The sequence below is a fragment of the Jaculus jaculus genome, chromosome 5, assembly GCF_020740685.1.
Source record: "Jaculus jaculus isolate mJacJac1 chromosome 5, mJacJac1.mat.Y.cur, whole genome shotgun sequence".
NCBI lineage: Eukaryota > Metazoa > Chordata > Mammalia > Rodentia > Dipodidae > Jaculus > Jaculus jaculus.
The window spans coordinates 30,643,134-30,669,651 of NC_059106.1; the positions used below are offsets into that span (position 1 = coordinate 30,643,134).

The window sequence follows — 26,518 nt, forward strand, 5'->3', positions numbered from 1 at the left end:
ATCAGTACTAATATAAATGGTAAGAATTAATCAAGTAGGATGTAGGGGATTTAGCTCAGTGGATTAGCAAGTCCAAGGCCCTGGGTTCAATCCTCAGCACCAAGCCACACTTATTATTTTATTTCACAAGCGATTCTGTAAGCTCTGTGGTTGAATTTCCCGATTTTCACCCATGGTGAACTCTTCAAACAATAAGAAGAGATGTACCCACGGGTCTGGTGACTGTTTCTATGTGGAGGAAAAAGGGAAATGGCTTTGTGCCCCTGTACCTCTGGACTGGTTGTGACACTTGGGATTAGCACCGCTGCCACAGGCTGATAGCAGCTCTGAGGTTCAATAGGAAATTGTCCTTTGTCCCCCCTTCGCTTCTCAGCCCTTGCTTTCATCCACCTGCTGTTTCCCACGTAGTAGGAGGCTGTCCTTCCTCTCTCCCTCTAGGCCCCATGACAAGCCTGAAGCTGGGAGGGTCATCTCAGTCTGGAACTTCTCCAGTTTGACCATCAGTACCCCCAAGGTCCTGGGTTAGGCTGGAGATTTCTAGCTACCCTGCACCTCACCTCCTTGAATATCGCATATTCAAATTCTGGAAGAGAGAAATGGAAAGAGCAGGCTGGCCACCTCCCTGGTTTAGCCAGGCCAGTCCATACTGATCCCTGCTGACTGGACCAAGAAAGCTGGGAGAAGAGTCAGTCATCTGCCCCAAAAGATCCATGTCCCGCGGGGCGTGGTGGCGCACGCCTTTAATCCCAGCACTCGGGAGGCAGAGGTAGGAGAATTGCCATGAGTTCGAGGCCACCCTGAGATTACAGAGTGATTTCCAGGTCAGCCTGAGCGAGAGTGAGACCCTACCTCGAAAAAGCAAAACAAGAAAAAAGAAAAAAAAAATCCATGTCTCTACCGAATCAGAGTCCTGGTGCGCATGTGCAGTGTGCATGAAATGGAGGGGGATGTCATTTCATCCTTTCCACCTTTATGAATTTAATCATGTTACATAAATAAAGTCCCCTAATGGAAACTGTAGCCTAACCTGTGATTAAATATTTCATTCCACTAAATCTTACTTAGTTGGGAGATAGTCATTTGCAAAGGAGGATGTTTCAAAAGCAAAACCATAAAATCGGGGAAATGATGAATTTTAAGCTCCAACAGCAAGCATGTGGGGACAAGCATGAACCCCAGCTAGCTTTAAGGTCAGAGAAGCTGAGCCTTTGGCATAAGTAAATGTTGGGGCTTCTGTTCCTGTGGGTGCTGGGCTCCGGACGCGGAGACAGACAAAGCCCTTGTTAGCACGCCAGCTTCCCCTTGAAGCCCAGAGCAGGACCAGGCTGGGCGGAGGCCCGGAGACCCTGAGCCAGGCAGTCTCAGCTTCTGAGCAACCTCCAGATCCATTGCCCTTCGGGGGCCCCCACCTCCTGAGTGTCCCCAGTCTCTGATCTCCCTGAAGTCCCCTCAGGCCACAGGCCCCTTGTCTCCCAGGCCTCACCAGCTCCCACCCCGAAGGCAGGCTACTCTGAGCGGTGGGTGCCTCCTTCTTGGTGGGCCTGGGCGTAACTTCTCACGCCCAGTCTTTCTCCCTCCTGGGAGTGCAAAGGAAACGTCAGATCATTCACAAAGCCTCTTTCATACGCTGTGGTCTGCCTTCTTTAGAGCTGTGGAGTGTGGGGTGCGGTGTGGCCCAGTGGTAGAGCACCTGCCCAGCCCACGCCAGGCCCAGGGTTCAAGAACAGGAACAGCTGCGGAGATCACTCACTGAGGCTGGAAGCTAATGGAAAGAGAAAAGCAAGCCGAGGTATTATAGAAACACCCAAGTGCCTTTCAAACTGTCTCTCTCAGCAGGGAAGCATAGACACGGGTGACCTACCCAGAGTCACGTGTGCCTCCGGCTTGGAGGAGAAGGTGAGGGTACTCTGAATTCCTGAGGTGGGGGCAGAGGCGCGCAAAGGCTTCCCAGGGAGCCCCAGGCCACAGCTCCCTGTGCGCAGCCAGGACCCAGGGCTGCTCTCCTCTTTCTGCTCTATCGGGGTGACATCCACCCTGTCCAGGCCTCCAGCCGTCACCACGTCCCTGGGCTACCCCCACCCCAGCCCAGTGGCTGCGCATCCCGAGCCTGCTCAAGGGTTCTTCCCTCCCGACTTTATCCAGGTTTCCTGTGATGGGTAGACATTTGGCTTCCCTAAACCTGATTTTATTCCCCACCGCACAGTAGCCTTAGAGCAACTTCCTTCAGTGGTGAAATACGTCAAGTGTAACAGGGCCGGAGACTGGAGAGGGGAAAAGTGAAGACAGACTTTCATGAACTTTCCAAGCTTCAGTTTGCTGAGCTGCAAAGTGGGAGGGAAGACAAAAGGGACAAGTGAACTCCATAACTCAGTTTTTTGGCAATGGCAATTTCCTGGCTTCCTTTTGTTCTCTTATTATATTTATTTATTTATTTATTTATGTATTTATTGAGGTAGGGTCTCCCTCTAGCTCAGTCTGACCTGGAATTCACTATGTAGTCTCAGGGTGGCCTTGAACTCACGGTGATCCTCCTACCTCTGCCCGTTAAAGGCGTGAGCCACCACACTGGCCCTCTTTGGCTCTTGTCTCTCCACAGCTCACTACCACTTGGGGTAAGGTCATGTGGGGAAGACCAGAGCTGAAAACCGGATCAGGGAAGTCCATTTCCACAAGTTACTCTTTTAATCTTAATAGGGATGACAAGGCACTGTTGGTGGTATATGTGCAAGTCTGTACATTCTTTCAGGCTCCACCCTGGGATAAAAGGGGCAAACCATACATGCTGCCATTTACACTGAAAAGTCGCCCCTTGTAGCTGAGCATGGTGGCGCACACCTTTAATCCCAGCACTTGGGAGGTAGAGGTAGGAGGATCACCGTGAGTTCAAGGCCAGCCTGGGATTGCAGAGTGAGTTCCAAGTCAACTTGGACTAGAGTGAGACCCTACCTCAAAAAAATAAAAACCAACCCCCCCCCCCAAAAAAAGAAAGAAACGAAAGTAAGTATGCTTAAAGTATGCACACATTGGGTCTGAGCAATATGTTCCACAACTCTACAAGGAACTTGTATGAGGGGCCAGGACAGTCCCAAGGCATCTGAACAAAGAGACCCAAGTGTTGGAGGCTCTTGGTTCCTCACTTCTTGAATAGCAGGATCTCCTGAGAGCTCTGACACTTTTAAGGCTCTCTTGTAAGGGAAGCTTGGAAAGAACACGGGAGATCTAAGTGGCGATGAGGCTACAGCTGTACCGTCCTTGCTCCTATCACAGGCTTCTAGGAGCCGGGGAGGGCTGGTGGATGGTTGTGCATACATGCATCCCGGTGGGGAATTTGGTTTTCTGATGTGAAACTGCTGGTGGAGGTTTGAAATGGGACTCTGAAGAGGGTCACACATTGACTTTAAATTGCTCTATAGGGTGATTGCTGAGAAACTCAAACAGAATTATTATAATCACATTTGGAAACACAGGCCTTTAAGGTGGATGTGTCCACCTTAAGGTGTCCATCTGTGCTGGCTTACAGTGACAGTCATGGTTTCTTGCTGTCTAGTCCTAATTATTAATAGCGTTCCCTTTCCTTTGGCCAAGTGCTTGGGTTTATATTTACATATAATGTCACTCGAACACCTGACACTTGAATGTCAAAACTAGGATGGGATAACCTACATTTCACATTCCCCAAGATGTCTAAGTGACTGTTTTCACCCTTGTTAAAAGTTCTTTCAGGGCTGGAGAGATGGCTTAGCGGTTAAGCGCTTGCCTGTGAAGCCTAAAGACCCCGGTTCGAGGCTCGGTTCCCCAGGTCCCACGTTAGCCAGATGCACAAGGGGGCGCACGCGTCTGGAGTTTGTTTGCAGAGGCTGGAAGCCCTGGCGCGCCCATTCTCTCCCTCTCCCTCTATCTGTCTTTCTCTCTATGTCTGTTGCTCTCAAATAAATAAATTAAAAAAAATAAAAAATAAAAATAAAATAAAAAAAGTTCTTTCAGCCTGACATGGTGGCATATGCCTTTAATCCCAGCACTTGGGAGGCAGAGGTAGGAGGATCACCGTGAGTTCAAGGCCACCCTGAGACTACATAGTGAATTCCAGGAGAGCCTGAGCTAGAGTGAAACCCCACCTCGGGGGGGGGGGGGGGGGGGAGTTCTTTCTTTCAAGACGGGCGTGGTGACACACACGCCCTTAATCCCAGCAGAGGTAGGAAGGTCCCTATAGAGTCAAGGCCAGTCTGAAACTACATAATGAATTCTAGGTCAGTCTGAGCTAGAGTGAGACCCTACCTCCCCACCCCCAATCCCCCCAAAACAAAAAACAGTTGTCTAGTTTAAAGGGTGACACACAGCAGCCTGAAACCAGAAATGGTGATGTGTATGTAATATTTACCCAACATGAGGCCTCTGCTTGAGACATTTTCGTTTACTTGTTTTTAACTTTGTTTTCATTCTTACAGCTATCAATGCCTTTGAAAAGTATATTTAAGGATGTAGCATGCATTAATTATTTCTTTTGTGTCCTGATGTTAAATTATGTTATCTTGCTCATATATCATGATAGTTCCACATAGGCTTGGTTCTAGTAATGATTTCTCTCTTGAAAATTTTACATAGAAGAAGCTGACATATTTTCTGCTGTCCTATAATTAGAAAGGTCCAGCAAGAAACCATCCTCATTGTTTGATCTTGTTAGTAGCTCCTGTCGTGACACATGCCACACAGATTACATGATCAAAAACAGTAGTCCAGTTATGTAATAGGTGGGCTGTGATTACAAAATCACTTTTTTTTTTCCAGCTAGAGTTTCACTGTAGCCCAAGCTGACCTGGAATTCACTATGTAGTCTCAGGGTGGCCTCGAACTCATGGTGATCCTCCTACCTTTGCCTGGGATTAAAGGCGTGCATCACCACATCTGGCAAAAAGTCACTTTTTTAATCTTGTCTTTTCTTTCAAATGACATTTTAAGTGGTGAATAGCAACATATGGAGCCATTAAGCAAGAAAGTTTGTACTTTCCCAGCTAACAAAAATGGATTTGAAAACTTAGTCCCTAGTATCATCATGGTAGCTCTCCATATGCCTGGAAGAAAATCAAATTTCAGGTTTGGCTGGAGAGATGGCTTAGTGGTTAAGGCACTTGCCTGCAAAGCCAAAGGACCTCGGTTCGAGTCCCCAGAACCCACATTAGCCAGATGCATAAGGGGGCACACGTGTCTGGAGTTCGTTGCAGTGGCTAGAGGTCCTGGAGTGCCCATTCTCATTCTCTCCCTCTTTCTCTGTCAAACAAATAAATAAATAATAAAATATTTAAAAAGAGCCTGGCGTGGTGGCAAACACCTTTAATCCCAGCACTCGGGAGGCAGAGGTAGAAGGATCTCCATGAGTTCAAGGCGACCCTGAGACTACATAGTGAATTCCAGGTCAGCCCAGACTAGAGTGAGACTCTACCTGGAAAAAATTTTTTTTTTTTTAAATTTCAGGTTCTTCTAACTTTCCCAGCAAGGTCATAGCTCATAGCCACAGGCAGACTGGATGTTATAACAAATTATAAAGCCAGAAACTCAATTCAAAAAGCACAGTATACTCCTAGTTCATAGTGGTTTCTTCTAAAATATAGAACATCTCCATGACAATAGTATTTTCTTATCATATATATATTTTATTTTTTTTTTTTTTTTTTTTTTTTTGGTTTTTTGAGGTAGGGTCTCACTCTGGCTCAGGCTGACCTGGAATTTACTATGTAATCTCAGGGTGGCCTCGAACTCTTGGCGATCCTCCTACCTCTGCCTCCCGAGTGCTGGGATTAAAGGCGTGCGCCACCACGCCCGGCTCATATATATATTTTAAAATATTTTATTTTCAAGCCCTGTGTGGTAGGGCATACCTGTAAATCAAAAATCTATACTGCTCAATTTAGCTCATATCATCCCATCATATATATTTTAAAAAATATATTTTATTGACAATAGTATTTTCCATGAATATGTGAGTTACCAAGTTTATGTAAGTTTCAGAACACAGCTTTCCTGAGAAACTGACAATCAGTAAAAGTTCATATGTCTGTGTGCTTGTGGGATATGTGGAGGAGCGAGCTCAATGGCATGGATAGGATTTTCTCAGTTTGCAGTCTCTTACTGGGCGTGGTGGTTCCTGCCTTTAATCCCAGCTCTCAGGAGTCTGAGATAGGTGGATCACTGTGAGTTCGAGGCCTGTCTGAGACTACAGAGTGCATGCCAGGTCAGCCTGGGCTAGAGTAAGACCCTACATCAAAAAAACAAAACCGAAAAACCTTTTCAGGGCCCGGCATGGTGGCGCACGCCTTTAATCCCAGCACTTGGGAGGCAGAGGTAGGAGGATCACCATGAGTTCAAGGCCATCCTGAGACTACATAGTGAATTCCAAGTCAGCCTGAGCTAGAGTGAGACGCTACCTCAAAAAAGCAAAAAGAAAAAAATCAAAACACCTTTTCAGTTTGCAGTCCCTGTACTTCATTTATTTCTGTATTTGTTTTGTTGTTGTTTGTTTTTCTGTTATTTTGTTTGTTTGCTTGCTTGTTTTTGGTAGGATCTCTCTCTAGTCCAGGCTGACCTAGAACTCACTCTGTAGCCCAGACTGGCCTCAAACACATGGTGATCCTCCTACCTCAACTCCCCTCCCCCCAACTGGAGTGCTGGGATTTAACAAGTGTGAGTCACCATGCGTGGTGGTGGTGGTCCTGTTTTTAAGGAAAAGCAATAGAACTCCAGTAAGGTGCACAGAAGCTTTTCCCAGAGAACAGCCAGAGTTTCACTGTAACTTTGTCCATTTTATGGTCTTCGATGATGCATGTTCATTCTCTCTGCCATTCTGCCAGTCTCTTTTCTGCTTTCCACAGGAGTCTTCCTGGAGCCTCCGTGGAGGTGGCAGCCCGCTCTGTGGTCACACATGGGCCGCTGAGGGTCCCTTGGCTGCATAAAGACAGATGTGGTTGTAGATGTTCTCCATTTTGCCCACCTAGGGACCAACAGAGGCCTGAAGGGCTGTTAGGACATTTTCCAAACAGCCCAGGAGAGAACCACTGCTATCCACAAATGGGTCTTTGCTTGCCTAGATGGAGCTAACAGGAAGGCTTCTTCCAGAAAGCCTCCTGTCTGTGGTTGCTGGCAGCTGGTGCCGACGAATGTGGTGTCCCTGATCCTGTGGGCTTGTGCCTGCACTGTGTCAAGTGACAGGTAGCAGCTAAGAATGGGCTTTTCCCACAGGAGAGCAAGTTGGGTGTGGGTCAAAACCCTTAACCTGATATTCCAGTGCTGCAGCTCCCCTCCCCTTCGGCACTGATAACTTGAGGACAGATTGACAAGAGCTGTGTAAAAATTCAGATAATCCGTACCTGGGGCCTGAATATAAGAGATCCTTTTTTCAGGATCAGTTTTCTTTTATGCTGCTGGGGTTCAAACCCAGGCTTTGGGATGCTAGGCAAGTGTTCTACCATTGAGGTACACCCTCAGAACTTTATCGCTCTCTCTTTCCTCCCTTCCATCCTCCTTCCCTCCCTCCCTCTCTTCTCTCTCTTCTCTCTCTCTCCCTCTTTCTTTCCTTCTTTCTTTCTTTCTTTCTCTCTCTCTCTCCCTCTTTCTTTCTTTCTTTCTTTCTTTCTTTCTTTCTTTCTTTCTTTCTTTCTTTCTTTCTTTCTTTCTTTCTTCGAGGTAGGGTTTCAGTCTAGCCCAGGCTGACTTGGAACTCACTCCATAATTCCAGACTGGCCTTGAACTCACAGCAATTCTCCTACCTCTGCCTCCTGAATGCTGGGGTTAAAGCCGTGGACCACCATGCCTGGCAAACCTTTTTCATTTATTGTTGTTGTTGTTGTTATTATTATTATTATTTGGTTTTTCAAGGTAGGGTCTCATTCTACCCCAGGCTGACCTGTAATTCACTATGTAGTTTCAGGGTAGCCTCGAACTCTCTGCAATCCTCTCATCTCTGCCTCCTGAGTACTGGGATTAAAGGTGTGTGCCACCACCACCCATGGGATCCCCTTTTAAACTTCTAAGTTTGAGACAGTCTCACTAAGTTGCCCAGGCTGGCTTCAGAGTCACTCTGTAGCCCAGGAAAGCCTTGAATTCACCATGTTCCTGCCGCAGAAGGTGGGACTAAAGCCCACGAGTCACAGTTTCCCTCATGAACATTTCATGTCCACAGACATGTGGTGAGGATTAGGGGGGGTTTTCCTGATTACTTCCTTGTAAGCAAGGTTATCAGCTGACTCTGTTGCAATGTCTTGGAGACCTGGAGTTGCCTGCCTTATAAACACCACTGCCTATATTCCCTCTGCTCACCAGCATCTTCTTGGATTGCAGGAAACCCCCTGTTAGGAGTGGAGAGGCTCTTCACTTCCCCTCCCAACTTGGGCATCACCCGTGCTTGCCTTGCATAGGTCCCTTTGTCCTTTAGAGACTTCCGCATTGTTATGGTCAAAATATGTCCCTTGTGCTGCCAAGACACACAGGTGACTCAAGGTCATATTCTGGCCTGTGGGCCAGCCATTGTTCTGCACACATTCCTGGCCTAAATCAATGTCAAATCTTGACTGAATGGGTCAAGGTATGGTCAGGATAGACGCTGCCCCCCCCCCAATGGTATGGGGTCATAGATTAAAACACACACACACACACACACACACACACACACACACACACACTTTGGGGCTAGAGAAATGGCACAGATCAAAGGCACTTACTTGCAAAGCCTAACTGCCCTGATTCAGTTTCCCATTACCCACGTAAAGCCAGATGCACAAAGTGGCCCATGCATCTGGAGTTCCTTTGCAATGGTAAGAGACCTGTGCCCATTCATTCTCATTCTCTCTCTCTCCTTGCAAATGAATTAAAAAAAATATTTTAAATCCCACTTTCCCCATCCGTTATTGTGTTCTTTTAGATCTCTGAAATAGCAGGCAAATGTTGTTGAGATTATTTCCCCATCCTTTTTTCTTCTGTGGACATTGTGCCTCCTATTTTCCCTTTCTGGGAACTTTGCCAGCTTTTCAAGGACTGGGTAGAGAACAAAATAAATATTTGTAGGTAGTTTAAAAGGAGAACAAGTATGTTGGATGTAACTCTGCCCATCCAAAGAAAAGCATTTAAATTGCCTTTCAGATGTTTTCAAGTAATTAACTTGAGGACTCAGGAGGATGATATATATACCAGGTCACTTTTCAGATTTGTGATCAAGTGGTGTGCGAGTGTGCATGCGTGTTGGGGGAGGAGGAGTCAGAAAGTGAAGGCAAGTGAGTAAAAATTCTCTCTAAAGTTCAGGTGAGGAGACTGAAGTCAGCGGAGGGGGATTACTATACCTTATTATTGATGTTAGACGCACTGTGTGCATCTGGCTTTGGTGGGTACTGGGGAATCCAACCGGGGCGTCAAGCTTTGCAAGCAAGTGACTTTAACCGCTGAGCCATCTCTCCAGCCCATAAGATTTGTGACATACTATTTTGATTTCGAAATTAAAAGAAAACACTTTTTAAAGGGTTCCTCTTCAAATTGAGGATTGGGCAGTTCTGTTTATTTATAGGTGGAATTGGCGGAGGGGAGGGGCGTTCACTCCAGCCAAGGTTCCCTTCCCTAATCGAGTGTGAAATGTTTTCCCTGCTCCCTGGGCTCTGCGTCCTGGGTAGGACAGGCCCTCGTCACCTGTTGGGCAGCAGGGGCGGGGACAGCGGCGGCCCGGGAGCTCAGCCCCTCATCCTGCAGACGTGAGGACCGGCGGCGACGGCGGAGGGCGGCTTGGGGGCTGCGGGGCGCGGGAGGCCCGGCGCTGGAATGCAGTTTTCCCAGGCGAGGGAGACTTTGCACCGGAGCGGAGCCTAGATCGGGGTGGGGTTTCGCACGGTCCCCTCCTCCCCAGGCCGGAGGCCCCCTTCCTGGAGCTTTCAGAAACTGCGCTCTGAAGTTCCCTTGGAGCCCGGAGCCGGGGCGGCAGGCGGGGACAATGGAAGAGAAAGAAGGCCAGAAATGTGAGTCGAGCCGGCCCTCGTCGGCAGACAGCAGACAGATGCACCGTAAGTAACAGATCAGTCATTCAAAGATGGAGTTACAAGGGCGCGCGCACCGCGCCGCCGGCTGCTTTTCAGAAACTGGGCGCCGGGCACTCGGGAAAGTCGAGTTCTTGTGTGTGTGTGTTTGCGGGGGGGAGGTTGCGGGGGGACGAGGAAAGGGAGTTGTATTTTCAAATCGAGCTGAGGGCTGAGGTTTCTTTAGGGGCTTCAGTTCGTCTCTGGCAAGATTTTCCTAAGTAGCAAAAGAGGTGGTGCGTGATGTCACGTTTGTGGCCGGCAGAATGCAGTGACAAACCCACGTCCCCAGCGGCCTCGGGGCATCTCCCGGTGCCCTGGCGAAGGGAAGCCACCTCCGGGGCGCTGCGTTTCCATTCATTGGTTGGGGGTTCCCTGCGGCCACTGGTCGCAGGACGCAAAGTTTTGCTGCGCGTTAGTCAAGTCCCGAGTTCAGGGAGGTTTTGTTCTGCAGATCAGAGCGGCCGGGGAAGGGAGGACTTGCCCACCTGCATGTTGGGAGTTAGTAATCGGTACATTTTTCTCCAGACAGTTTCCTAATTTTTCTTTTCATTGTGTTTTTAATAGTCTTGTCTTTTCCGGAGGGAATTTCCAGAAGTTTATGTTGTTCCAAAGAAATCGTGCAGGGAGGGTGGGTGTGGAGAGGACGCCTCTGCCCTCCCGCGTCCGCGGTCTGCGGTGCCGCCTAGCGCACGGCCCGGGCCCGGGCAGCAGGAACCGCGCGGTCGTGAGCCGCCCAGGTTCATCCAGGGGCCGGAACGCGGGGCGCGAGCGCGGGGCAGCGCGTGGGCGGGGACGGGCTGCGCGCTGGGGAAAAGGTGTGTGTGGTAAAATGCAAAAGGGAAGCAGCGCATGACTCATCCCCACACAGAAATGCAAAGCGAGCCAGACAGAAGGGAATACAATTAGGAGAGAGAAATCCCCCAGCAAGATGCAGGAAATGCTGGAGAAGAATCCAAGAGTCTGGTCTGCTGTGCCTCAAAGAACAGTGCCTGAGGGCCCCTAGGGTTGCTGGGGTCTGCACTTTCTTTTTCTTTTTTAAAATATTACTTTATTTATAAGGAGAGGGAGGGAGGGAGGAAGAGAGAAAGAAAGAGGAAGAAAGAATGGGTACAGCAGGGCCTCTTGCCTCTGCAAATGAACTCCAGATGCATGCGGCTGCGTCTGTCTTTACGTGTGTGTTGGGGAACTGAACCTGGGCGTCAGGCTTTGCAAGCAAGTGCCTTTAACTGCTGAACCATCTCTTCACCCTTTCCTCATTACTCTCTTTTAATAAGACTTGATCATACTGGCCTGTCCTGAAAGAAACCACCCAGAGTTCCGAGGGTGCCAAAACCCTAAATAAATAAATAAATAAATATGGGGCAACGAGAATGGGATCAATACCTTGCACTTGCATTACTTGCATTAAATAAAGTTTGAGATGCCAGTGTCTTTTTTTTTTTTTTTTCTTTTTTTGGTGTTTTGAGGTAGGGTCGCACTCTAGGTCAGGCTGACCTGGAATTCACTATGTAGTCTCAAAGTGGCCTGGAACTCAGGGCGATCCTCCTACCTCTGCCTCCCGAGTGCTGGGATTAAAGGCATGCGCCACCTCGCCCAGCACCAGTGGATTCTTACCTCCCTTGAAATGAAAGTATCTTCCACAGGCTCTTCCAAGAAACAACTTGGAGACCAGAGTAACTGATGGATGCTTCGCAGTGGGGAGTAGATCAAGTAGTGAAAAAAGGCAGCAAACCTATTTTCCTTCATTGAACATTCTAAGGGTCAGGGGCAAGGTGTGGTGGTAGGGGCAAATAATAAACACATAAACAAAATATATAGCACGTTAGATGGGTGATATGCCAGACTTAACCAAAACATAGAGTGCTTAGTTAAATTTGAATTTTAGAGAATCAATGAATGATATATATATTTTTTTCGAGGGTCTCACTCTAGTTCATGCTGACTTGGAATTCACTATGTAGTCCCAGCATGGCCTTGAACTCATGGCGATCCTACTACTTTTGCCTTCCCAGTGTTGGGATTAAAAGCATGCGCCACCACACCCATTACCATAACTTATAACATAGCCATTACTTATATCAAAACTAATTATTGGGCTGGAGTGACGGCTTAGAGATGGCACTTGCTAATGAAGTGTAAGGACCGAGGTTCGAGTTCTGAGTACCCATGTAAAGCCAGATGCACAAAGTGGTGCATGCGTCTGGAATTCATGTACAGTGGCTAGAGGCCCTGGTGTGCCTATTCTCTACCTGTCTCTTTCTCTCTCTCTCTCTCCCTCGCTCTTAAATAAGTAAATACATCAAACTACTTATTGTGTGCCTCCAATTCTACTTTTACTGGACATCCTGGCAAGCCTATTAGCTAGAAATAAAGTAACAGAGAAAAATAGAGCAGGAAAAGAGAATAGGGAACGTGGCATGGGTGTGAAGCTGCACGTAGGACTGTCAGGGAAATGTTTCAGCACAGGTGAGGGAGGGAACAGAAAGGGTGTAACGTGTTTGAAGGATTGCAAGAACTCAGGAAGGTGGCCCGAAGCTGGAGTCTCAATCCAGGCTTTGTAGGGGCTGTGGAAGGTCTTTGGCTTCTATCTCAAGGGAAGTTGAGAAGCCAGTGGCGGCTCAGACTTACCTTTTTAAATTTTATTATCTATTTATCTGATTGTCAGGGATTGAACACAGGGTTTTGGGAATGCTAAACTGGTACAGTACTTCTGATTTGTATCCCTAGCTCCCAGGCTTGTCTCTTAAGCCAAGTGGGGATGGGAAAAAGGCAGAGAGGCCCTCTAGGGAGGTTTTTGAAGTAAACCAGGCCAGAAACAACAGTGCTGGTTTAGGCTAGATACTGATAAGCAGCTGGTGATAAGAAAGCAGATTCTTGATGTATACTAAATGTAAAGCAGAAAGAATTTGCTTAGGGGCCCAGGAGATAGCTCACAGTTAAAGGCACTTGCTTGCAAAGCCATGTACCATGTACCAGTACCCATGTAAAGCCAGATGCACAAAGTGGCACATATATCTGGAATTTATTCACAATGACAAGAGGTCCTGGTGTGCCCATACGCTCTCTTTCTCTCTTGCAAATAAGTACGTTAAAATTATACCACAAAGGCTGGAAAGATGACTTAGTGGTTAAGGTACTTGCCTGCAAAGCCAAAGAACCCAGGTTTGATTCCCTAGTACCTACATAAGCTAGATGCACAAGGTGATGGATATATTTGGAGTTAGTTTTCAGCAACTAGAGGCCGTAGCGTGCCCGTTCTCTCTCTCCACCTGCATCTTTGTCTCTCTCTCTCAAATAAATAAATAAATAAAAATTTTAAAAATTATACAAAAAGAAACAAAAGAAAAATAATTTACTTAGATTATATGATAGTTACAAGAAAAAGAGGGCCTGAGATGATTTAGAAGTTTTTGACCCAGGAGGCTGGGAGACTGGAGTTAGCATTGACTTAAGTGGGAAAGCATTCTACAGAGGATGAGAGGGGACTTCTGCTTGGGGGTCGGGGAACTGTGGGATGGCTGAAAAGTTTATCGGGCATCTGAGTAGAGAGATTGATTACAATTTGGATATTGGTAATGAGAATACAAAGAGGATTGGAGACTGAGAAATGCCCTATGATTAGTCTCTGTGCAGATTGCAAGGAAAGATTGAAAAAGGAAAGCATTAATCCTGGTTAGATTTTTAAGATCCTGTGCAGTTCTGGGTAAATCATACGATTCTGTGAAGGAGTATGTCTTCATTTCCGGAAACTCTGCTGAGTATGAGGGCTTCAGGGCAGACTAGCATCTCTGAGGCCAACTAACATCACTACAATGGCTCCCATCCACATCTAGCACCGTGTCCTTTATATCGGTTTATATTTTACCCAGTCACAGCACGGCGTTCTGGAACAAGGACCGCATCTCATTCACCTGTGCGTTCCCAGCAGCTTAGCAAGCTCCAGGGACACTTTCTTAGACAGAGGCTAATGATGCTACCCAAGAGACTTGAGTTCACCAGTCTGCTATGGGCAAGGCTCCCTGGAGTGATCACGTATCTTATTGTCCAAATGCAGACCTCTTTGAGAATGACTGGGAGCACCATAAATAATTTCACTGGCCAACAGTTGTTACCTAGAGCTCTTAGGGCAAGGTGAGCATATGGTTGCCTCAAGAATATTCAAAAACAACATGGAGTCAGCCAGGAATGGGGGCACACACCTTCGTCCCAGCACTGGGAAAGATGAAGTAGGAGAATCTCCTTGATTTTGAGGCCAGCCTGGGGCTAAGGAGTGAGTTCCTGGTTAGCCTAGCCTAGAGAGAGACCCTTCCTTACAAACAAACAAACGAACAAACAAACAAACAAACAAACAGAAAGAAAGAATATGAGATCAGTAACAGTTTCACTGCTAGCAGGTAAAATAAAAGTGAGAGTGTATTGTATACAGGACTTCTTAAACTTTTTCCACTTGTGACCCCTTTTCACCTGAGAAATTTTTGTATCATTTCAGTATTAAAAATTGTATATGCCAAAGCTAGGCATGGTGGCGCACACCTTTAATCCCAGCACTCGAGAGGCAGAGGTAGGAGGATTGCTGTAAGTTCGAGGCCACCCTGAGACTAAATAGTTAATTCCTGTTCAGCCTGGGCCAGAGTAAGACCTTACCTCGAAAAACAACAACAACAACAAAAAACCAAAAAAAAATGTATATGCCAGGCATGGTGGCACATGCCATTAATCCCAGCATTTGGGAGGCAGAGGTAGGAGGATCACCATGACTTTGAGGTCATCCTGAGTCTACAGAGTGAACTCCAGGTCAACCTAGGCTAGAGTGAAACCCTACCTTGAAAAACCAAAAAACAAAAAACAAAGAAGTGTATAAATCAAACATTTTACTGATAATGATTTGGTACATTTATTAAAGATGGAGGCAAGTTTACATACTAATGTGATGTGTATGCTTGTTTAATATTACATAAGGAACTATATCTTTGTTGAATATTTGATACTGCAGGACCCAGAGCCTCTTCGGCATTTTTCAGATTGATATTTTATTTTGTTTTTCAAAGTGGGGTTTGCTCTACCCAGGCTGACTTGGAATTCACTGTGTAATCTCAGGCTGGTCTGGAACTCACAGTGATCCTCCTACTTCTGCCTCGCAAGTGCTGGGATTAAAGGCATGTGCCACCACACCCAGCAGAATGATATTTTAATGTTATAAGTGTCCATTCTAAGAATTCTGTTTTGCATAAATACATAGCACAAAGTGGCAGAAGTATGTTTAGGCCCATTTTAGAAATTGCTGGAAATTTATTTATTTTATATTTTTCTTTATTTACAAGCATTGAGAGACAGAGAGAAGAATGGGCATGTCAGAGCCTCTTGCCACTGTAAACAAACTCCAGATACTTACACTACTTTGTGCATCTGGCTTTATGTGGGTACTGGGGAACTGAACCCAGCATCTGGGTTTGCAAGCAAGTTCTTTTAACCACTGAGCCCTGTCCATCCCCTAATTTTTTTTTTTTTTTTTAAGTTTGGAGTTGAGGAGATGGCTCAGTAGTTAAAGGCACTTGTTTGGAAAGCCTACTGGCACAGATCTGCATTGAATTTTCCAGTATGCATGTAAAGCCTGATGCACAAAGTAATACATCATGCATCTGGAGTTCTTTTGCAGTGGCCAGAGGCTCTGGCATGCCCATTTTCTCTCTCTCTCTACCTCTCAGAAACAAAACCAAACCAAACAAAAACCTCAAGTTAGCAACTCAAATAATAACTTTTTTTTTTTTTTTTGAGATAGGGTGTCTCTCTCTCTCTCTCTCTCTCTCTCTTGCCCAGGCTGACCTAGTGCTCACTATGTAGTCTTTGGTTGGCCTTGGACTCACAGCGGTCCTCCTGCCTCAGTCTCCCGAGTGCTGGGATTAAAGACATGAAAGGCTCCAAGCAGCAATTAAAAAAAAATTGTGCTGAGATTAAAGGCATGTGCCACCATGCTCAGACATTCTAATCCAATCCAGTCTGAAGATACACCGATTTGATACTTATGTTCCAAAATGACAGTAGGAAATTATCAAAATTTTTTGTTTCCTATAAATAAGCCACTATGTTTCTATAAGAGTGACAAAGTGCACATACATTGACAGCACTGAGAGTCAAAGCATAAAACAGCAGAAGCTGAGCCAGGGTGTCTCAGGGAGCATTTGCTGGCACCGTGTGGAGTGAGGCATATGCAGCGCGCACATTATGTGTTCTGAGCCAAGGCTGCGCTGAGGTCACGCGGCGCTGTGCGGACGAGGCATGGTTAGAAACACCTTGGACTCATCATACGTTTGTGAGTTAATTTTTGCTGTGGGTTCAGAAACCTTTCACTATCGCCAAATTTTCATAACCCCACAATCAGTTATGTGACCCCACACAATGCACAGTTTAAGAGGCTGGGTGCAGGAGTGGGAAAACAGCTCAGTGGGTAAAAATGCTTGCCTTTCCAGTGTGAGGACTTGAGTTTCGTCGTCAGTACAAGCGCAAAATGCTGGGCATGGTGGTGGATGCAGCCTTGTAACCTCAGCGCTGGGGAGGTGGAAACAGGACGATCCCTGGAGCTTGCTACTTAGCCAATCTAGCCTGATTGGTGAGTTCCAGGACAACAGAGTGTGTGGTATCTTCAGCAATAGGGTCTTTCCGTCTGGTGGCAATAGGTGTGGGCAAGGAAGAGCAATCTCTGGTATTGTCTTGGGGCTTCAGGGACCTCCCTAACCAACAATTCTCTGGGAGGTATCTCACACCTCACACTGGGAGGGTTTTTTTGATTGATTGGTGTTGGTAGGCTGTCCTTGAACTCACTGTGTGGTCATGGTTAGCCTTTAACTTCTGATCCTGCTGACTCTCACCAAGTACTGGGATTACAGTTGTATGCCACTGAAGATCATGGGTTCCTCTGCATGGTCCAAGGGACAGGCCTTCCTGAGGATGTCTCTGATAGCATCTTGTTCTGGCCCTTAAGGTCTTAAAATCTCTATGCAGGTGGTCCATACACCTATTTGCCTCCCCCAGCCCCTGACTGGCAGTCTCCTCCCATGGAGTGCCAGCCTTGAGTGACAAATATGCAGGTCTGTGGTCTAAAATAAATAGTTTTTCTCCCCTTATCCTGTTTCATTCCTCAATCACATATCACTACCTGCCTTTCAGATTGCCTGTTACCCATTGTCTGTTTCCCTAGCCACCAGCTGGACTCCTGTATGTGGGGGGGGGGGGGTCTGAGCCAGTGTTGGTCAGACTCCTTTTCCATGTGTGCAGCAGGCACTACGCATATTTCTGTGAATGACTGACTGACTCAATCAATCACTTATTTATAAGCAGTGAGAGACAGAGACGAGAGAGGGAGAGGGAGAATGGGCACACGCCAGGGCCTCCAGCCACTGTAAACAAACTTCATATGCAGGCACCACATTGTTTACATGGACACTGGGGAATCAAACTCAGGTCGTTAGGCTTTGCAGGCAAATGCCTTAACTGCTGAACTAACTCTCCAGCCCATCAATCACTTAACTCTAGTCAGTATGGCATAAGAATGCTTTTCTGTGTTGGGAAGAGGCTGTTCCTATTTAGTCTAAAGTCTGTGCCAGGAATCATCTTTTCTCATTGACTTCAATTTTTCAGGCTCATTAGAGGAATGCAGTGGCCTGCTTTCTGCTGTGATTTTCCTGCCAGTTCGTGTATGGTGATGATCTTTATGTTAGCAAGAGGACTGGAGCACTGAGCTAGCACCCAACAGAGCATATGTTTATGCGTTTGTCAGGCTCACCATTGTGACAGCCCTCCAATCTTGGTGGCTTCATATGGCCAGGCTTAATTTCTTGCACACACAGGGTGGACTGTGACATTCCTGGCTGGGTGGATCCTCCTGAGCATCCCACCACTACACTGTCCCTCAGGAAGCTTCTGCTGGTTTCTTAGTATTCAACTGGTTAAAAAGAAAAGACAGCATTCCTGAAGATTGCTTAGGAAGTTCAGGGCCTGGGGCTGATGTTATTTCCAATCGCTGCTGCCCGTGTTGTATTGACTAGGATAAGTATAAGAACTCAACTAGATGGAGGGTCCTGGGAGATGGGTGCAGCTGGAGAATGTTTCAGGTCCAACACATGGTAAGCACTGCGTTTGCCACCATGCCCTAGGCTGCACAGCTAGACAGCAACTCCCCTAAAACAGGGCATCTTGGCAACGGTCACTCTCACCTGGTGTGGTGACACACTGGCTGTCATCCTGGATAGGTTGCAATGGGAAGACCATCAACTGGAGGCCAGCATGCGCTACATAAAGCCTTTTTAAATAAAGAGCTCCATCTTAAAGACTGTAAAGAGCCTGCCACATGAGGGAGTGAAAACTGGCTGTCAAGAGACAGCTGTGAGCAGTGAGCAGACTACCTAATCTTACCCCTCCCCCCTTGGTTGTTTTGAGTCAGGGTCTCAAGCTTTATCACTGTAGCCTCCAGCTGGACCAGAAGTCATTATATAGCCCAGGCTAGCCTCAGACTCTTGACAATCCTCCTGTCTCAGCCTCACCTGACCACTGGCATGGCAGGCACAAACCACCAGACTACCTGGTCTCCACCAAGGAATAAATTCTTAGAGAAGGGCCAGGAATAACTCAGCAGTAAGGTGCATGTTTAGCATGTATGCTCAAAGCCCTGGGATTAACCTTCAGCGCTCTTTCTCTCTTACGCGTGCGCAACAGCCAAAATAAGGAAAAATAACATATCCCAGGGAAGTGACCTGCACAGTTCTGAGTGTTTGGATGATGTAAGGCCCCAAGCCCCTTGCTGGTCAGTCAACCCCGCCAAAGCGACATGTTAGGCAAAGATACCAGCTTTCCAACAGCTGCCTGTCTGTGTAGCTTGCTCGTGCTTGTCCTTGGATGCTCAACTTTCTACCCTCTCTTTGGTATCTGCCCTCCCCCAAGTGCCTCCTTTTTTCTCATTCTGGATGAGGACACATCCCGGCAGGGAGCCCCTACTTCTCCAGAGCTCCTGGCCCCTCCTCCTTACTTCTGCTCCCCGGAGTGTGCGAGGGCTGCTGTTCCCTCTAAGCTCCCGTTTGCTCTTTGCCCTGCTTGAAGTGGGCTCCCAGGAGGAGTCTCCCGCTCTGTGGGGCCGGGGAGGGGCAGGAAGAGGAAACAGAGCTGCCTTTCAGCATGCCAGGCCCTTTCTTCATGGCAGTGTCACTGCTCTGTGAGACAAGAAGTACCAGAGCAGCAAATAGCCGGGCACACCCATATTTAAATATTAGCAACAAGGCACATTCCAAACAAGAAATAGAATTCTATTTCTGTTTGGAAGCTTGGAGCATCCACACTGGAGCTTTTCTTTATTCATGTGGGTAATGGGGAATTGGCTAGACTTGGGTCTCTGAGCCCATGACTGTGGGATTGTCACACAGTGTCCTTCGCCTGTTCTTCCTCTTGTTTATTTGTGCCTCAGCTTGATTTTGCTTTTGTTTTTGTATTTTTTTTACAAGGTAGGGTCTCACTGTAGCCCAGGCTGACCTGGAATTCACTATGTAGTCTCAGGGTGGCCTCGAACTCAACAGTGATCCTCCTACCTCTGCCTCCCGAGTGCTGGGATTAAAGGTGTGTGCCACCACGCCTGGCTTTAATTTTTTTTTTAATCCACAAGAATGAGAAAAAATGAAAAGCAATATGATAGTTCAGTGGGATTTCCCCTGGGTTAATGGTGGCAGAAGATGACAGTGGCCTCCAAGACCCTCTTCTAGTTCTTTCCATGGTAAAGTTCAATGAAGTGGAGACTATAGTCTCCAAGGTGTGACTGTTCTGGGTATTTTGACCCTCTTTGATGACCCCAGATGAAGTTGAATGAGAGTCTGTCATAGCTCTGCAGGGTGCAGCTTCTGTTCATTGTTGAACTACAGATACATGCGTGTTTTTTCCACATATGTATGTATGTGTGCGTATTTTATTTATTTATTTTTTTGGTTGTTCAAGGTAGGGTCTTTAGCCCAGGCTGACCTGGAACTCACTCTGTAGTCCTAGGCTGACTTCAAACTCACAGTGATCCTCCTACCTCTGCCTCCTGAGTGCTGGGATTAAAGGAGTGAGTCACCACTCCTGGGAGATGCGTGTATTTTGTGTGCATGGAAAGTAATCACCTTTCCAAAGACTGGTCCCGTTCATTAATCTAGCTACCTGGGATCATTTTTAAATACATTACTTTAATGATGTTAGAAGCAATCTTGGATTGCAGATGTGGCTCAGTTGGTAGAGTACTTGCCTAACATGTTACAAAGCTCTGGATTGGATCCTCAGCACCACGTAAATGAGTCATGCCTATAACCCTAACACTAAGATAAGAGGATCAGTTCAATGACATCCTTTGTTACATAGGAAGTTCAAGGTCAGCCTGGGACACAAGAAACCCCAACCCAAAAATAAATAAATAAATAAGAAGCCTACAAGAGATAAAAATGTAATCTTAAGACATCCACTTGAAAGTTACGCACTGCTGGGTGTGGCGGCACGTGCCTTTAATCCCAGCATTTGGGAGGCACAGGCACCGGTTAGGAGGAGCGCTGTGTCAGGCCCGTCTGGGACTGGAGTGAGAGCTGCCGTGAAGAAACAAACAAAAAGCCAACCCGTGCTGCACAGCTTAGCTAACGCAAAAGGTAGACCAGCCACACACTCGGGACCAGGCTGGCACAGCCGGAGACGGCCTCGTCCCTTCATCTCCTTGTGTAGTGTGGCTGCTATTGAGGGTCCTGTGCATGTCAGGTAAACGCTTGACACTGTGCTCGTCCCCATGCAGGGCTAACAAAGACCTGCTAAGGGTGGGGAGATGACTCCGGATAAATGTGCTTACTTGCAAAGTCAGGCCAGCCTGGGTTCAATTCCCCAGTACCCATGTAAAGCCAGAGGCAAAATGTGGCCCAGGTGTCTGTGATTTGTTGACAGTGGCATGAAACCCTGGCCTGCCTATATTCTCTCTTCCAATAAAGATAATTTGAAAAATATTTTTTTTATTTATTTGCAAACAGAGAGACTGAAACATTTTTTAAAAAGGATTTTTTATTTTTTATTTTATTTTAATTAATTAATTTATTACAGACAGACAGGGAGAGTGAGAGAGAGAATGGGCGCACTAGGACCTCTAGCCATTGCAAATGAACTCCAGACTCATGCACCACCAGTGCATCTGGCTTATATGGGATCTAGAGAATCGAACCAGGGTCCTTAGGCTTCGTAGGCATGCTCCTTAACCACTAAGCCGTCTCTCCAGCCCCCTGAAACATTTTAAAATATATATATATATATATATATATATATATATATATATATATATATATTTATTTATTTTAGAGAGAGAGAGAGAGAGAGAGAGAATGGGCAAGCAATGGCCTCCAGCCACTGAAAATGAACTCAGATTCATGCAACACCTTGTACATCTGGTTTATGTGGAGCCTGGGGAATCAAACTTGGGTCCTTTGCAGGCAAGTGCCTTAACTGCTAAGCCACCTCTCCAGGCCACTTTTTTTTTTTTTTTTTTTTTTGAGGTAGGGTCTCAGTCTATCTGAGGCTGACCTAAAATTCATTGTGTAGTCTCAGGTTGGCCTCTTAACTCATGGCAATCCTCCTACCTCTGCCTACCTGGTGCTGGGATTACAGGCATGCACCACCACACCCAGCCCTAAAATTTTTTTTTTGTTTTTTTTTGGGGGGGTTTTCTGAAGTAGGGTCTCGTTGTAGCTCAGGCTGACCTGGAATTCACTATGTAGTCTCAAGGTGGCCTCAAACTCACGGCAATCCACTTACCCGTGCCTCCCAGGTGCTGGGATTAAGGGCGTGTGTCACCACACCTGGCCTAAAAGCATTTTTTTTTTAAGATTTTATTTTTATTATTTATTTGAGAGAAAGAGTCAGAGAGAGAAAATGAGCACACTAGGGCCTCCAGCCACTACAAACTCCAGACACATGTGCCCATTGTACATCTGGTTTACGTATGTTCTGGGGAATCGAACTGGGGTCCTTAGGCTTCACAGGAAAAAGGCTTAACCACTAAGCCATATCTCCATCCTCCTAAAAGCATTTTTTAAGCAATGAATCCTTAAATATTTAAAAAAAATATATTTAAGAGAGAGAGAGAATATGGGTGCACTGGGGCCTCTTGCTACTGCAAATGAACTCCAGATGCATGTGTCACTTTGTGCATCTGGCTTTACGAGGGTCCTAGGGAATCAAATCTGGGCCTGCAGGCTTTGTAAATAAGCGCCTTTCACCTCTGAGCCATCTCCCCAGTGCCTGGAATGTTCTTCAATTTCTCTCTCTATCTCAAAAAGAAGAGAAAAAGAAAAGGGAATGAAGGAGGATTGTGCTCTACGTGTCCTGTACTATAAGCATTGACCTTGTATGTCTTAGTTTCTTGGTTCTAAGTAGAAGACAGTTTGTCCATTAAAGACCAACTTGGTAGCAGTCTTTAGGTTAGGTCAAAAGACTAACGAAATATAACCGTGACTCTTCCCTCGCGTCACTTTACATCCCTTCAGTTATTACCTGTGCCGACATCCCCCTTGTGTGGAGTGTGATAACAGGAGAAACAGAATTTGCAAATGGCTCACATGTGTCAATGATTATCTGACTTATATGCAGGGTAATGCCTATTTTTTAAAATAATTTTTTATTTTATTTATTTATTTCTTAGAGACAGAGAGGCGGGGAGAGAGAAAGAGAGAATGGGTGCGCCAGGGCCTCTAGTCACTGCAAACGAACTCCAGATGCATGCGCCACCATGTGCATCTGGCTTGCGTGGGACCTGGAGAATCGAACCTGTGTTCTTAGGCTTCACAGGCATGCACTTAGCCTCTAAACCATCTCTCCAGCCCGCGATGGCTGTTTTTGTTCCAGATACTGAAATACCTCTGTCAGAAACCATCTTTAGATTACATAAATTAAAAAATAATCCTAGTACCAGAACTAAACTGTAATTAAAAATGCATAAATGATGAAAATCGCTGGAGTTAACTCTGCTGTAAGTGCAAAGGCAGGGAAGGGGCAACCTTGTCACCTATAAACAACGTGTCTGATCCGTGTTCTTACTTAGAATAAACCAAAGGATGGGGGGGAGCAGTTTATGCAGTAGCTTCCTTTTTTGTTAAACTTTATAATTTTTAAAAATGTATTTTATTCATTTATTTATTTGAGAGAGAGAAAGAGGTAGATACAGAGAGAGAATGGGCATGCCAGGGCCTCCAGCCACTGCAAATGAACTCCAGATGCATGTGCCCCTTGTGCATCTGGCTTATGTGGGTCCAGGGGAATCGAACCAGGATCCTTTGCCTTTGCAGGCTATCTCTCCAGCTAAACTTTAAATTTTTCTTTGTTGTTTTTCTTTCTTTCTCTTTTAAACTTTAATTTTTTTTTAATTAATTTATTTATTTATTTATTTGAGAGCTACAGACACAGAGAGAAAGACAGGTAGAGGGAGAGAGAGAGAATGGGCGCGCCAGGGCTTCCAGCCTCTGCAAACGAACTCCAGACGCGTGCGCCCCCTTGTGCATCTGGCTAACGTGGGACCTGGGGAACCGAGCCTCGAACCGGGGTCCTTAGGCTTCACAGGCAAGCGCTTAACCGCTAAGCCATCTCTCCAGCCCAAACTTTAATTTTTTTTAATGTTTTATTTATTTGAGAGGGAGAGAGAGAAAGAGACACATAGAGAATGGACATGCCAGGACCTTTAGCCACTGCAAATGAAGTCCAGATCTATGTGTCACCTTGTGCATTCAGTGTATGTGGGTACTGGAGAATGGAACCTGGGTCCTTAGGCTTACAGACAAGCACCTTAACCGCTAAGCCATCTCTGCAGCCCCACATCCTCTATTTCCAAAGTACTTTTTTTTTTTTTTTTTTGATTTGTCAAGGTAGGGTCTCACTCTAGCCCAGGCTGACCTGGAATTCACTATGTAGTCTCAGGGTGGCCTTGAACTCACAGCGATCCTCCTACCTCTGTCTCCCAAGTGCTGGGATTAAAGGCATGTGCCACCAAGTCTGGCTTAAAGTATAATTTTTTTTTATGTTTCTGATGGTCGAATTTTCCCCCATTCTTGCTGAAATAAAGAAGAAAAGGTAAAAAAAAAAAATTTTTTTTCTAAGTTACATCAATATTTTCACAACTGCCGCAGGCCCTCTTGGTGTTCTGTAAATGAGATTTCTTATGTGAAAGCCTTAATTGTGAACTGCGTGTCTTTTCATCTTGCAGAACCAGGTAGAGGCAATCTGCATGTAACAGCCCCGGAAGATGCCGAGTGCCGCAGGGCCAAGGAACGCCTGTCTAATGGAAGCAGTCGGGCTCCAGTTTCCAAGTCTTCCCGAAATATCCCAAGGAGACACACTCTAGGTGGGCCCCGAAGTTCCAAAGAAATACTGGGAATGCAAACATCTGAGATGGATAGGAAAAGGGAAGCTTTCTTGGAACATCTCAAGCAGAAGTACCCCCACCATGCCACCGCAATCATGGGCCACCAGGAGAGGCTGAGAGACCAGGTAGGGACGCGCTCACAGCTGGTGCACAGCTCATTGTCTTCATGTTTGTTGCAGGGCTGGGGATTGCACCCGGAGCCTCATGGCTGCTAGCTAGGCAGACACTCTGCCACTGAGCTTGCTCAAGCTCATTCTTTAACAAAGAAAAGGAAGGTGATCTTTGGTTTAAAGGTGAAAAGGAGTTGAAAGGACTGTGCCTACCCTTTAGCTGTTCGGCTCTCTACTAGCTTAGCTGTAGAGAAAAGTTGAATGTGAGAGCTTCATCCTCTAACCCTACACAGCAAAAGAACAGGGGGTCTGGCCAAAGAAGAATTGGCTCAGAGATTATGCACTTTCCCAAGAGTACGATCCCATTTCAATTACAAATGCCTGTAGTGTGCGGGCAGTGAGGGGCTAGTATTTTACTAAGATGTGGCACCAACTGCAATTCAGACTGTGAGCATGAGTGTTACCACAGTGAAGAAAGGGAGGAAAGAATGAAAGAGAGAGAAGAAGAAAGGAAGGAAGGAAGGAAGGAAGGAAGGAACGAAGGAAGGAAGGAAGGAACGAAGGAAGGAAGGAAGGGAAAGAAAGAAGCCCATAAATCCATAAATACATTGTCAGGACAAAATAGAGCACCCCAAAATAGATGGGATAAACCCTTTTCTTAAGCTGACATCAGGCTTCTGGTTTTGCTCTTTCTTTTTAATCACAGATGGGTTCCTTTTGTCTTTGTGCTTTCTGCTGCCATCAGCTACCTGTTTTCTCTGGTTATCTTGACAGCCACACGGATATCACACAACTGTGGCCCGGAGTGTTTTTGTTCCTTGGCTGTGTGCAATTACTTTTTAGCAGGAGGAGCAGGTTTGGGGTCATAGGAGATGTGAGGTCTCCTCCGTGAAGCACTCCAGCGTGTTATCAGATTGACCCGTGGGTGTGGAGAAGGCAGCGGGGGAGGCCCAGAGCCCTGCACCGTCCTGCTGTGTGGGTGGCAGGAGGGCAGCTGCTGATTTCCACCTTCCAGGTAGAGCAACAGCTCAGTGTGTTCAGTTGCCAAAATTAGGCGGACATGGAGATTGGCATCACCCTGTACAATTTCAATCTATACTTCATTGTTTTATTTTTTCCTGTGCATGGAGTATTCTCCTCTAAGGAATCTGTCCCTGACCTCCACCAAACCCCACCTCCACCCCAAGGCAGGGTTTTTTTTTTCTCAAAATTTAAAAAACTATTTATTTGAGAGAGTCAGTGGGTGGGGGCAGAGACAGAGAGAATGGGCGCGCTAGGGCCTTCAGCCACTGCAAACGATTCCAGATGCATGTGCCATCCTGTGTATCTGGCTTATGTGGGTCCTGGAGTATCGGACCTGGATCTTTTGGCTTTGCAGGCAAGTGCCTTCACTATTAAGGTATCCCTCCAGCCCAGACAGGGTTTTACTCTAGCCTAGACTGATCTGAAATTTACTATAGTCCTAGGCTGGCCTTAAACTCATGGTGATCCTCCTACCTCAGCCTTCCAAGTGCTAGGATTTAAGGAGTGTGCCACCATTCCCCAGATCTCATTGCATTTAAAATAAAAGAAGAAGAACAACAACAAAAAACCCCAAACCCTTTTATTTTATTTTTTTATTTTATTATTTTTTTTATTAACATTTTCCATGATTATAAAATATATCCCATGGTAATTCCCTCCCTCCCCACCCCCACACTTTCCCGTTTGAAATTCCATTCTCCATCATATTACCTCCCCATTACAATCATTGTAATTACATATATACAATATCAACCTATTAAGTGTCCTCCTCCCTTCCTTTCTCCACCCTTTATGTCTCCTTTTCAACTTACTGGCCTCTGCTACTAAGTATTTTCATTCTCACGCAAAAGCCCAGTCATCTGTAGCTAGGATCCACATATGAGATAGAACATGTGGCGCTTGGCTTTCTGGGCCTGGGTTACCTGACTTAGTATAATATTTTCCAG

General features: G+C 46.2%; 1 protein-coding gene across 9 annotated transcripts in view; it reads left to right on the forward strand.

Annotated features, from left to right (window-relative positions):
• Kiaa1217 (KIAA1217 ortholog) overlaps window positions 1-26,518 on the forward strand; it is an 815,686-nt gene that overhangs the window by 494,234 nt on the left and 294,934 nt on the right. For 8 of the 9 annotated variants that reach the window (XM_045151349.1, XM_004659754.2, XM_045151347.1 and 5 more), the window contains one exon: window positions 24,280-24,563. In XM_045151349.1, the coding sequence (XP_045007284.1) occupies window positions 24,450-24,563 (114 nt within the window). In that variant the 5' untranslated portion in view covers window positions 24,280-24,449. Of the gene's footprint in view, window positions 1-9,764; window positions 10,032-24,279; window positions 24,564-26,518 lie in introns of those variants that run through there. The other variant, XM_045151348.1, reaches the window with a different exon arrangement.